We start from the raw sequence: 13,725 nt of genomic DNA on the forward strand, positions 1-13,725 counted from the left end.
TTCTGCATCGGATTACTTGTAGTGAGCAGGTAAACGACGATTTTCATCAGATTGTCGAACAGAGTGAGAATAAACACCTCAGTCTGTAATCCGATTGGCAAAATCTTTGCATGTAAACAGCCATTGTCTGTCAAATGGGGCAGATTCTCTGTACGCTGTGCTGATACACAGTTGTGAAAATACATGAACAGGAGTGCAGAGTTCAAGCCTAGATGTGTATATTCTATATTTAAGATGCTACAACAGAAGAAATAGGAAAAAGTTAATCAACACTGACAATTCACAATGTTGCCATTTTTAATTACAAAAATCTCTGGTTACATTTGCCCAATAAATCGTCCAGACATCACTTCTGACCAAAATATCAACAGTGCATACGGCACGAAAAACGTGCTTAACCAGCATTATATTTAATACATAAGAATTACAGGCTACTAACTGTACAAAATATTGACTACTCTTGCTTAAATCAGGTGAAGGAAACAGGAAGACAAAAAAACAAAAAAAAAAAAAACAAAAAAAAAAAAACTTAAAAAGAAATGTTTGAAAAGAAAAGAAAATAACTACTTTGGAGGGTCTGTATTTATGCCATATTTCTCTTTGAGCAGTTTCAGCTGCTCTTCTTTTTTCTTTGTGTCCATTTTCTGGAATGCCTGGAAGAGAGAGAGAGGAAGAGAGAGAGAGAAAATGAGGTTAAAATAAATAATTCTATTTTCCCCACTCAAGATCAGAACCATCCTGAACAGCGGACATCGTGAACGTGTCTGTACTCTGAAGGTAAAATCAAACTTACTCTGTTTGCGTTGTAGTACAAAACAACCAGGTATCTGTTGCAGACGTTGAACCCAGAAAGGTGGTCACAGGCATTCTTAGCATCAAAGATGTCCTCGTAGACGACATAGGCAGTTCCTCTGGTTTCTGGTGTGTTCCCACTGAGAGGATAAACAACACCGTCATCACGAACGAACATTTTCACTTATACACGCATCATACACAAAACATGACATCAGCATCTCTGGGGGTCCGTCTCACAAAGCAGGATTTCTTGCTTAGCCAGCTGACTTCAAACTTGGATCCAATGCTGCCTTCAAGTCTTCCTTGGAAGCTCCTAGTTACAACTTTGGAGATCATAAGTACGACTTGATTTGTGTTCAAGTGGTTTTGGCTGGACATAAGTGGAATATTAGAGTATGTGTATATACGTTATATCTGTATTTCCATATGTGTACTGCAGAAACAGCTATGTGACCCATTGCTCAAGGATAAGAAAAAGTGTATTGACATTTCTACCAAAGACTGGGAGTCATGTTTGAATAATATCAATATAATGTATAAAGAAATGGGAAATAGGTTTATTCAATTGAAAATAATACACAGGTGGCACTGGACACCACACCAATAATATAAATGCAACCTAATGCCAGTAGATTCCTTTTGGGGATGTGAAGGAAGTAGAGCCTCCATTATACATGTTCTCTGGTCTTGTCCAGCACTTAAGGACCGGAGATTATGTTTGAAGTACTAAACAAAAGGTTCCAAATCTCAGCAAAACTGTCCATTTTAAGTTAAACCACTGAATTTCAGGGCTCTATTCTTTCTTTGGAAAGAGATGGATTATTTTGGCTCTTACAACATCTAAACAGATACTTCTGAGACACTAGAGAGAGTCGTCCGCCTCCTTATGAAGAACGGACTACAACAATGGCTGCTTTAGACAGGGTAACCCTCTATTGAACAGACTTGATCGTTATATGCTCACATGGAGCTTTGTAAGTGAACATTAGTGGTAGTCTTGATGACTCTTTACTTGAGTAAACTGATCCTTTTCCTTTATTTTATGTTTTAATTAAAAAAAAAAAAAAAGAATGCAGAAAATTAGCAGCTCAGCTCTGCCATGTGGGCCATCATTTATCTTTTTACTCTTTCTGTGCATTTATATATTAATGAATATATTAAGAAAGCAGCTCCACGCAAATCAAAATGATTCTTTACTGTAATTCTGCTTGAGAAACTAGTCAGTTATCCATGGGAACTATAAAAATCCATCATAAAAATGGTACATTATGATGGATAATGCTTCGTACGACTAATGACATGATCTAACAAGGTCACTTTTGACTTCATGATGACTTTAATTAAAGAAATTTCAAAGCATGAACTGGAACTTACACTCTGATTTGACGAATAGGACCATATTTCCCAAAGATATCATACATTTCTTCTGCTGTGATCTTGTATGGAAGGTTTCGAATGTACAATATCCTGTTCACCTCAGGAGGCAAGCGAATCTGGGGGGGAAAAATATAGGGGGAAAAAAGTTAATATTGGTCAACCAAATATGAAATACAGAATTAATTTGTTTCTTTTGGTGATTTAGCAATCCCATATTGACCATAATCATTGACCCATTTCATGATCTACATGTGTCACACTACAACAGCTTGATTTTCATTTTAGAATGAAACACTTTTTGTCACACAAAAGGTAAGATATGCAACATTTGCTGCTATACAAGATGGCATTTTCATTCCATTTACTAATATAGCATAATACAACGCAGATACTGTTAAATTTAAGCCTGTCCTTATTCTGTTTTTAAATGTGTCATAATTGTGTTGATGGGGAATTCCACCCATGTTTCAAAATTTCTGCATAATTTGGTTGTTGAGATGTAAAAGTCATTCCTAATGGTTTGATCTGAAACGGTTCACTGTAGATAAACTTAAGCTACGTTCACACAGCAGGTAGAAGTGGCCCAAATTCTTGTGTGACACAGATGAGTTTATGTAGCAGTGTGAACAGCAAAAAACGCACTGAATTTTCAATTCCGATTTGAGACACGTTCATATGTTCATACTGAAACCCAATGTGTATCCGATCTGTGGCAATGCGACTCAGTCTGAACAGCCAGATCAGAATTCATGTGACTTTTACATCAGTCAAACTAGACATTCGTCATCGTTTCACGCTGCTGAGACCAAAAAATTAGGAGACTCATCCAAAACCTCCATGTTCGAAGACATTTCAAAAGAAATTACCATATGCAGCTGTAGGAGAGGTAAGCTGCAGCATCAAGAAAAAGTCTGAAAGCAAAATTTAAAGAATCCAAGGACACAAACCAAAGTGATCGTGCCCTTTTTACGGACAGCTCAAACACATTCTGGGTGATAAGCTCAGCTGTCAGTCATGAAGCTTCATGGTGGCTCCTGTGATGCTGGCGAAGATGAAACTGAAAGCTCTGGGCATGACTGGGGTTCGTTGGAAATCATGATTGTTTACCTCTCCGAGCAACATGAAGCAATGCAACACTCTGTTCTTTTACACATGCAGGTCAGACTGATGCCGCATACAGATCACATTTAAAAGACATAAACAACCAAACAAAAAAATCAGATTTGGTGAGGAAGTTTTGGCTCTCATTTACCTGCTTCGTGAACACAGCCTTACTGACTCAGATTTGTGGTGATAAGTACACAGCTAAGAGTACTGACTTGGGATCAGATTTCTCGTTTTCTCTCTTTACTATGACCCTACTAACAAATACAGAGCCCAGATCCACTTACTATATAGGTCCACTTTGTAGATCTACAGTTACAGACTGTAGTCCATCTGTTTCTCTGATACTTTGTTAGCCACCTTTTACCCTGTTCTTCAGTGGTCAGGACTCCCATAGACCCTCACAGAGCAGGTACTATTTGGGTGGTGGATCATTTTCAACACTGCAGTAACACTAACACAAGTGGATCAGACTCAGCAGGGCTGCTGGAGTTTTTAAACACCTCAGTGTCACCGCTGGACTGAGAATAGTCCACCAACCAAAAATATCCAGCCAACAGCGTCCTGTGACCACTGATGAAGGCCTAGAGGATGACCAACACAAACTGTGCAGCAGCAGATGAGCTATCGTCTCTGACTTTACATCTACAAAATGGACTGACAAGGTAGGAGTGTCTAATAGAGTGGACAGTGAGTGGACGCAGTGTTTAAAAACTCCAGCAGCACTGCTGTGTCTGATCCACTCGTACCAGCACTACACACATTAACACACCACCACCACGTAAGCGTTACTGCAGTGCTGAGAATGATCCACCACCCAAAAAATAGCTGCTCTGTAGTGGTCCTGACCATTTAAGAACAGGGCAAAAGGGGAGTTAAGTATTTATACTTAAGTACTTATATCACCGCCACTGTAAACAATTCGGACTCGGGTTTCTCAAGAACGAAGCGTTTTCGCATCAAACCACTCTGCATTACTTATTTCATATACATCGTAGGTTATCCATCTAAAAATCGGTGATATTCCCCTTTCAGCCTTTCTGTTCTGACCTGATACGACGAACTTCACAGGTAACCGTGGAGGAAACTCGCCGGAAAACACCACTAACCTACTGTCGCTATTACTGAGGCCTGTTTACCAATTCTACGTAACACTGGTGACCAGTAAGCGCTCAGCCTCTCTATACGACAGCGGAATCTAATAAATGACCTGAACATTTCAGTTTAAGTCTATATTTGTGTGAGAAACAGAGAACTGTGTTTCATTTGCGTTTCCTGAAGTCCCAGTTAGCCACCGCAGCTAACCTACACATTTCCATGCGCCGTTTCCGACTCCAGTCCTGTGGACCTTCACTAACAGTTACACGTCCTCCTTGTTCTAAACAGGCCCGATTGAGCTCACGGAGGACTTAATAAACCGCCGATGTGCAGCGAAACACCAGGCCGTGCAGTTTAAACGCTGCTGCTCGGACACGGGCCGAGCTGGAACAGCTAGCTTTAGCTCACGGAGGCTAACCGCTAGTTAGCTCCGCTGCTAGCTCGCTGGAAAGAGGCCTTACAAACACACCGCGACACCGGACACCAGGCAGGACTCACGTTCGCGCGTTTGGCTGCTTGCATCGCCATGGCTGAAGCTCCTTATAAACACAACGGCGTAAACAGTTCAAAACAGAAAACACGAAACTCCGAAGCGGCGCCGTCGCTTCTCGAAGGGAAAGACTGCGCAGTCTGCGGGGCTCGGGACGCGTCAGCGATGACGTTTTTCCGCCAAACGCTGAGGACCCGGGATGACGCACATTATTGGCGATACCCAAAGACCGAGGGTTTAAGCGAATTTCCAAAGGCAGATATTATATACGGAATGATTTCCCGAGGCTCATATTCTGAAACGGTTGTAAATGTTATTTTATTGTTATGAAATTTTTTCACACACAAAGTACAGTACATGAAAACACCATGTTTATACGTTTTTCATAAGGACTATTTCGGTACCTTAGAGTGCATGAAAAAGAAAAATGGCCGAAAATGTTACTAAAATTAGTTTATGAAAACGGTTTGACAGACAATAGGGAGTAACTGTGTCTCCAGTAACACCCCCTCTTTTTAAAGTGTATTACTACTACTAATGTTATTATTATTATTATTTTATGTTTATTTATTTGTTTTTTTTTATATGGCTACTTGAATTTACCGACTGCTTTGGTTTGTGTTAAGTAAATGAGTGTTCACTGCATTGTCATTACTGTTTGTACTCTGATTGCATGAAAAAAAAGAGATCAGTTTCAGGACGCTGCCTTGATTCAGTATATCCACGGCCGGTTTATGAGGAGCCTGGCCGCTTCCTATTCCCCCCGTTATATCAAAATCAGGACTGCAATCAGCAGAGGGCGCCCGCGAGCGAGTCCTCAGTGAATGAGAGTAAAGGGCGCTCAACGGCTAAAAACGCAAATGTAAAATAGTTTCTAATCACTTTCCCTGAACCTTTCTTTAATTTTAGAAAGCAGGAGGATGAGTTTCACTAAACAAAAAAGAAATCTTACCGATATTTTTCCTTTTTCTACAGCAAACGGGTTTTGGGCAGCAGGAGGCGGGCTTTACTGCTAGAGCCTGATGATTGATGGGCGAGCGGAGCAGCTCATTGGCTGGTCGCTCTCACTGACGTCATGGACATACATGGGGCATCGTTTTACCCTCCTATAGCTCGAGTTTAAAAGCTCCAAAAATATAACAGAAGTGTTAAAATGTTTTATACTGTTCTGTGTTCAGGAAATGATTATATTCTTTTACATTAAAAGTGTTTAAGCATTTATAAACAATGATTTTGCTCAAATGCTCCATCTCAACTCATTCATTTTGGACTCGCTCGGGAGCGCCCTCTAGCGTTTGAGAAACCCGGAAGACACTGCAGAGAGCGGTAATTCTCCTCTACAAGTTCTCTGGTTTATCATTGGACCTGTAATGTTAACGAAAAACATTATCCCAGACCACTACTGTTATTCCTGAGGGGTATTGAAGGCTTTGTTTAAATTCGGCTGGAGAAACTACATATCCCAGATAAGGAAACCGTCTCCCACTGTAAACAAAACCTGTTTTTAGTCTGGCCCAAGTTGATTTAATACGGGAAAAATAACTGGGAGCACAGCAGATTGAGAAGTAGGCAGATATTAAAGGCCTTATCCACGTCAGGCCAGGCAGAGAACCAGTCTTCCACTGTCAGGAAAACCACATTTTAGTCTGACCCAAGCTGATGTATTACTTAGAAAAACCTGGCAACAAGTTGTCCTGAGCAATACTACAAACAAAACTGAAATTCACTGCTGAAAACTATATATTCTATACCTATATTTCTCACTTGACTGACTCTCAGAGAATAAAACATTGGTTTTTAACCCATCTGCCTTATTCATATATAACCGATCTAACAATGTATATATATATATATATGTATATATATATATATATATATATATATATATATATATATATATACATACATATACATATAACTATATATATAGATATAGATAGATAGATAGATAGATAGATATATAGATATAGATATATAGATATAGATATTTATAATTGTTAGATCGGTTTTCCTTACAGTTGTCAACTGATTCTCTATCTGGGATATAGAATGTCTTTTTGTCATTACTGCTCTATGTGCCACGTTGCGAGATCTGGCATTTCTTTGGCCCAAAGTGAATAACTTCTGAGTTTATAAAAGGTCAGTAATGCTAAAATTGTGATAAACATAAAAAGATGCATTTGTGCACAGACCTATCCATCTTGAAAGGCTTTTTAAAAACAGATTTTAGGCCAAAATCCTTTCCCAATACTGCCTTAAACTACCTGGAAAACTGTGGACCTTAGTTTAGCTAGACTGATCACAGTGACGGCTGAGCTCTGTTAGAGTGTCTTCAGCAGCGCCCGAATGGAATAGTCTGCTTGTCGAGCCCCAGTTTTACTAACAAAACAAACAAGTGGATGCCAGAAAAATGCCTCATTGATATTTATTGCTTCTTATTTATTTATTTTACTATTTAGATGTGTGTCTGTTTTTGTTTGATATCTTTGTTATATCAAGGTGCACAATAAGCCTCAGACCATACCAACTTCTCACTGACAAACAAGCTGGCATGTTATCCTTGCTTTTAATGTCCAATAAACTAAACTAAACAAACAAAAAAGGTCAAAACTATGGTAAAACTACATACACCAGGCAGCATATATGTAGCAATTTCATGAATTAGCTTTAAAAGTATATTGCTTTGAACATCTGGTTCCTATCACTACCACTATGAACAAGTCTTGGCAAAAACAGTTCTTTGACTCGAGACAACAGCAGAACACTATCTGATACCTGATATCTGTCATATCTGATGCTGCACTGCCACTTTGTGTATGTTGTTTATTTGATTACACTAATATTGCACATTGCAGTCACTTTGTCTATACATCACACATTACACTTATTGTGTGCTGTTTTATTTACTGTTTAGTGTATTTTATTCTATTATTTATTTTATGGCATTTTATTTCTATCTACACTATATTTCCAAAAGTATTTGCTCATCTGCTTTCACACGCGTATGAACTTGAGTGACATCCCATTCATCATCCATAGGGTTTAATATGATGTCGGCCCACCCTTTGCAGCTATAACAGCTTCAACTCTTCTGGGTAGGCTTTCCACAAGGGTTAGAAGTGTGTTTATGGGATTTTTTGACTGTTCTTCCAGAAGTGCATTTGTGAGGTCAGACACTGATGTTGGACCAGAAGGCCTGACTCGCAGTCTCTGCTGACAGTTGACTGTGAAATATTTAGTAGTGAGGAAATTTCACGACTGGACTTGTTGCACAGGTGGCGTCCGATCACGGTACCACGCTGGAGTTCACTGAGATCCTGAGAGCGACTCATTCTTTCACTAATGTTTGTAGAAGCAGTCTGCAGGCCGAGGGGCTTGGTTTTATACACCTGTGGCCATGGAAGTGATTGGAACACCTGAATTCAATGATTTGCATGGACGAGTGAATACTTATGCCAATATAGTCTGTCTATCTATCTATCTATCTATCTATCTATCTATCTATCTGTCTGTCTGTCTGTCTGTCTGTCTGTCTGTCTGTCTGTCTATCTATCTATCTATCTATCTATCTATCCATCCATCCATCCACCCATCCATCCATCCATCCATCCACCTATCTCTTAAATGGTCTTAATTAGCACCTTTATGTTTTCTTAAAAATCTTAACTGTTTTCTTATGTGGGCTCTGATGGTTTTTTGTAGATTTTTAATTGTATTAACTGTTATTTACATTAATTAATACACTCAGAGAAGCAAAAGTGAAGAAATACATCAAAAGTGTTTAGCAAACAAGAACCAAAGGTGGTGGTTGAATTAACAGCCAACAGAAATGAAAATCTGATTATATGATAATTGTGGGGTGACAGCAAAAGCAGCAGAGGCAGCTCCGAGTTTGATAAATACAGGACCTGGCCTAATGACCTCGTACAGCCTGCCGCAAGTGTGAGGCTGTCAAAGGTTAAGAAAACATTAAAGGACATGAGGTTTTCAAGAATACCTGTTATTCTTAAGAAAACAGTTAAGCAAAAAAATAAGAGAACTCTATAAGACGTTATTATAAATAGCATTTTTTTCTTAAGAATGAAGTTAAAGGAAAAAACACATTCAGGAAGATTTTCTTTCTAAAGACACTTGAATCATGAATCCCATGTCACACGATTCCTATCCAGCCTTTAGAAGCTCCTTACTGACATCTTGTGGTAGAAAGACAACAGACTGCATGTTTAACCTGAGACTAAACCTGTTTTTTAATATGTTTGTGTTTAACAGTATCTGCCTCATTAATCTTAATAGCATTTCCTTAATGGAACTCACACATTGAGAAAAAAAGCCCATATATCATTTTATTAGTTTAAACCACAACACAAGGAGTAGTGCAGCCATGGCATCAGGGGCACAATACATGCTACATGTACAAAATAATTCAAAATTTAACCAGTTGGCATTGCATGAATTTGGTGACATTAGGTAAACGTTGTGTGGAATGTATGTGTATAAAGCTTTTATTCATGACATGGAATCATAGATTTGTTCACCCTGACCTTCTGATCAGTCAGTTAGGTGATAAATACATGAATAAGCAGTTGATGCAGAGAATGGGGCATGTGTGATGATGACAACATGCCAATGATGACATTGGGCTGGGCAAAGCTCCAAAGTTTGAATAGACACGTTTACTTGCAGACACATCAAATGACTTGATTTCCCCCTCAGAAAGACTCTGGTCATTGGATTCTGTGTCACAGCTAAGAATAAGAAGCAGCCTCAAAGGTACAGTGTGCAAGATTTGGTGGCATCTAGTGGTGACGTGGCAGACTGCAACCAACTCAACCCTCCTTCACCCCTCCATTTCCAGGTTTTCCGCTGTCAGCTGAAAAAAATTCATTTTGCTTCATGTTTTGCCATCTTGGTTGACGAGGATTCACCCTTTTTTTTGCCTTTTCTTGTGCTAAACAACAAGCATGATCCTCCGTTTGTCACGGTGTGGGCTCTCAAACTTCTCACAACACAGAAGGCCTTATGAGCAGTGCTATAGCGCCACCAAATTCAAACTGTTGCTTCAACGTAAAAACGAGAAAGGTGCTCTCTAGAGTTGGGTGTTTGGTTTGTCTGTTCTGGGCTACTGTGCAGAAACATGGCAGCGCAACACAGCGGCCTCAGCTGGAAGAGGACCCGCTCTCTATAGCTATGTCCCCTTCGGAGGCTGCATCAGAGCCGGTCTATGAGGAGCCTGGCCACTTCCTATTTCCCTTGTTATTTCAAAAACAGGACTGTTAAACAGCAGAGGGCGCCCGCGAGCGAGTCCTCAATGAATGGAAGTAAATGGAGCTCAACGGCTAAAAATGCAAAGTTAAAATAGTTTCTAATCACTTTCCCAGATCCTTTCTTTAATTTTAGAAAGCAGAAGGATGAGTTTCACTAAACAAAGAAAGAAATAAATATTACCTATATATTTCCCTTTTTCTACAGCAGACAGGTTTTGTGCACCAGGAGGCGGGCTTTACTGCTAGAGTGATGATTGATTGGCGAGTGTAGCAGCTCATTGGCTGTTCACACTCACTGACGTCATGGACGTGCATGAGGCACCGTTTTAAACTCCTATAGCTCGAGTTTAAAAGCTCAAACACCGTTTAAGAAACCCGGACGACATTGCGGAGTGGAAATTCTCCTCTACAAGTTCTCTGACTGCATTTGAAGGTCGACTGCATCACAGCGGCGTGTGCTCAAGCCAACAATGGACCTTTTTAACAGCGCCTATATCATCACATCCGGTCGTAATTAGTAGCGTTATTGGACTTCCGGCTGCACCGTTTAACAGACCGGTAATCGGTCACCGGTTTTCAGCGTCCCTCAAAAATCGTCCTTAACCTCGCGCACTGAGCAGGAGAGCAGTTTACTTGTCTGATAGTTCCTCTAACATGAGCAGACAGGCCAGTCAGTCGTGCTTAAAACATATGAACTGTGTATGAATCTGTGCACCTGCCGCTGTGGACTGTTCACCGGTGACAGCCGGGGCAGTCCGGTAAACAGAGTACACCGCGGCAGACAACCGAGCCACGAATCCCACGTCTGAAAGCGCATCTCTGTCAGAACAGCTGCGCTCAGATGGCAGAATGTACCGTTAGGAACTTGGCCTGAGACGGGCTTTGATTACAATGTTCAACACCGCATCACAAACCTACGGAGCCCTCCTGGTGACATCCTGCGTAAATAAAAATAGCGTTCCCACGCTTTACTAAGTCATGGCCACGACTTAGTCATCTCATTTCCATGCCTTACTAAGTCGTGGCCTCACATTATTTTAATTTATACAGGATGTCACCAGTGGGGCTCTGTACACGTCCCTACACAGATCTGCACTCACGGCACTTCATGTTGGAGAAAAAGGCCAACAGGTTTAGTTTTTCCATCTCAGGCCTCGCAAACATTGGCCCCGAACACCATAACCAGCTCAAAGACACAGCATCGTATTTCTACTGTTACTAATCACAGTAGCTGCAGTGGAGAGGAGTCAGTTTGGCTGTTTAGTCCAATTATTGGTGTATTAGGAACGCAGCAATGATTTCAGACAGCGCCAGCCATTGTTTACAGTGCGACCGGAAGGCGTTTAACATAGTTAGAGGTGATTATACACTAATGAAAACCTGGTTTTGAATATTATATTCCATTTCTGCTGATAGATGTCCCTCAATCCTACACACTGCACCTTTAAATAACACTTGCAGACAGACAACACATAGCAGCTTTGGGGAAACTGCGATTCCAGTGAAGGAACTGTGATATTTCCTGTCATTTCCAACTGAACGAGGATGTTTAAAAACCTCTTCCAAGCAACAGTTTGTTCAAAACCAACCGGCAGTTCATATGCGTGCCCTACTTCTTGCAGGAACAGCATGGAGAAATGAAGCGGAGCCATACTGCACAAGTAGCTTGCAGTTGAAACTAATCAGGGAATATTTTGCATGAGCTGTAAAACAGTGGTACTCCTGTTGGGAATGAACATACAGACATACATTTCAGCTTTCTTGTTTTTTCCTCATTGCGTTATCAGCCACATTCAGTTCTCCTGATTCACTCTGTGCACACAATACCAGGCAGATGGCTATAAACCACATGAGGAAGCCACTGGAAACCATTATCCCATGGGTTCCAGAAACCAAATTGAAAATGGATGAATTGATCGCAATAAAACATCTCCCTCACATCATCACAGGATTTGCATATCCTAGGGAAACAGGTTTTACTATTGTTTCAGTTATACAGACCAAAAGGTTCGCTCTTTTTTCAATAAGGCTTTGTCTTCTCTATTTCTTTAGTATGAGAGTTTTCTTTAAGGCAGACCTAGTGGCATGCAAATAAACTACTTTTTTTTCATGTTCACCAACAGTACAAGCATGTTTGAATGTGAAAGTAAGATGGAAAAGTATATGCTCTCAGTCCACTCGAACAACGTATAAATGATTAATCTGAAACAGTTACCATTACCGTAGGAACTGATTTGGCTGACGTTACACAGTATTATGATACACACAGCTAGCATCAGTAAAGTCGAACAATAAATAGTAGCTTAATTCAATAGAGCACATCAACGATGCGCAAGCTTCAGTGGAATGAGACCGTATGGAAAGTACTTTTGCACACTGTTCACATTTTGGCAGTTTAACAACTTATATATTTATATATTTATATGAATATATTTGTATTTGTAGAACTCTATTTGTGCGTGGCATGTTCTGTATGTGTGTATGAGATTGTAGTGTGTGTGTTTGTGTGCGTGCATGTGTAAAACTTGTTAGCAAAGAACATTCTCATGCACACGAGTGTTTCAAACACAGGAAGCGGATCCATTGAAAGGTAGTCCAAGCAAATTTTTTTATCAGTGGAAATAGCTGCAAACTGAATGGAACATTAATCTTCTGTGCAGTCCTGTGGCGCTCCCCCAGACGCCGGCCTCATTTCTGCAGGTCGCACTGCAGCAGTAATACAATGGACGGGTCACTCTTTGCTGCCTCTTTGAACTCCTCCAATGTGATCTGGTCGTCGTTGTTCTTATCCATCTTGCTGAAGATTTTGTCAACCCGCTGCTCGGGCGTCAGACCGTCCTCGTTCATCTTCATCATGATCACGGTGCCCACCATCTTGTAAATCGCCTGTCGAGCAAGAGAGATGAGAGTAAGCCTTATGATGATTATGATTATGGGCAATTTACAGATCTCCACACATGTGCAACTCATTTTCATGTTCCGCTCTCAAACTTGCCGTTTGGCCAAAATTAAATTTACTCGATTTTCCTGCCATGTTTGAGGTCTAACGTTTGCCGCTGTCCTTTTGTGCTTTTGGCACCAGGCTGATGATGCTAACAGGTAATGGAAGCATATCGCTGCTGTCAGAAGAAAACCCTGTATCTCCATTTTTGTCACTTTACAGTTTTTGACATAATTTGAAAATACCTGTTGCTCTTTACATTGTGTAAATGGGCTAAAAGCAACGGCACAAAATAACTTGGAAATAAGTCTGGTTCCCGTTGACTTACATTAAAAGTAAAGTAGGTTTTTTCTTTTCCTGTAAAGTTACCATTTTGGAGATTTGTTTTCTTCCAACAACAGTGATATACCCCATCAAATCCATACCTTAAGGGGATAAGTATGATGATATGTCTGCCATGGTGGTTGGTTAGTGTAGTGGTTAACACCTCTGCCTTCTACACTGTAGATTGGGGTTCAATCCCCACCTGGGTAAGCACCCTACACTATACCGATAAGAGTCCTAGGGCAAGACTCCTAACACCACCTGTATAAAATGATCAAATTGTAAGTCGCTCTGGATAAGAGCGTCTGCCAAATGCTGTAAAATGTAAATGA

General features: G+C 40.4%; 2 protein-coding genes across 2 annotated transcripts in view; both read right to left on the bottom strand.

Annotated features, from left to right (window-relative positions):
• Window positions 1–279: 279 nt before the first annotated feature.
• sf3b6 (splicing factor 3b, subunit 6) lies at window positions 280–5,034 on the bottom strand. The gene is made up of 4 exons (XM_017720189.2): window positions 4,873–5,034; window positions 2,170–2,288; window positions 794–932; window positions 280–653 (listed from the first exon to the last, which is right to left on the bottom strand). The coding sequence occupies exons 1-4, from the start codon at window positions 4,900–4,902 to the stop codon at window positions 564–566; spliced, it is 378 nt and encodes a 125-aa protein (XP_017575678.1). The 5' UTR covers window positions 4,903–5,034; the 3' UTR covers window positions 280–563.
• A 4,159-nt stretch (window positions 5,035–9,193) lies between these two features.
• Window positions 9,194–13,725, bottom strand: part of vsnl1a (visinin-like 1a) — a 38,366-nt gene continuing 33,834 nt past the window's right edge. Inside the window, exon 4 of the mRNA XM_017720188.2 lies at window positions 9,194–13,014. Coding sequence (XP_017575677.1) covers window positions 12,817–13,014 — 198 coding nt within the window. The 3' untranslated portion in view covers window positions 9,194–12,816. The remainder of the gene's footprint in view (window positions 13,015–13,725) is intronic.

The sequence above is a fragment of the Pygocentrus nattereri genome, chromosome 4 (genome assembly GCF_015220715.1).
Source record: "Pygocentrus nattereri isolate fPygNat1 chromosome 4, fPygNat1.pri, whole genome shotgun sequence".
NCBI lineage: Eukaryota > Metazoa > Chordata > Actinopteri > Characiformes > Serrasalmidae > Pygocentrus > Pygocentrus nattereri.

Bases quoted from the DNA above. Each gene is read 5' to 3' on its own strand.
- sf3b6 (XM_017720189.2), bottom strand. From the start codon at position 4,902: ATGGCGATGCAAGCAGCCAAACGCGCGAAC. The intron at 933-2,169 runs GTAAGTTCCAGT...TTATCCTCTCAG, and splicing joins CCTATTCGTCAAATCAGAGT to TGGGAACACACCAGAAACCA. The intron at 654-793 runs GTAAGTTTGATT...TCTCTCTTCCAG, and splicing joins TGTACTACAACGCAAACAGA to GCATTCCAGAAAATGGACAC.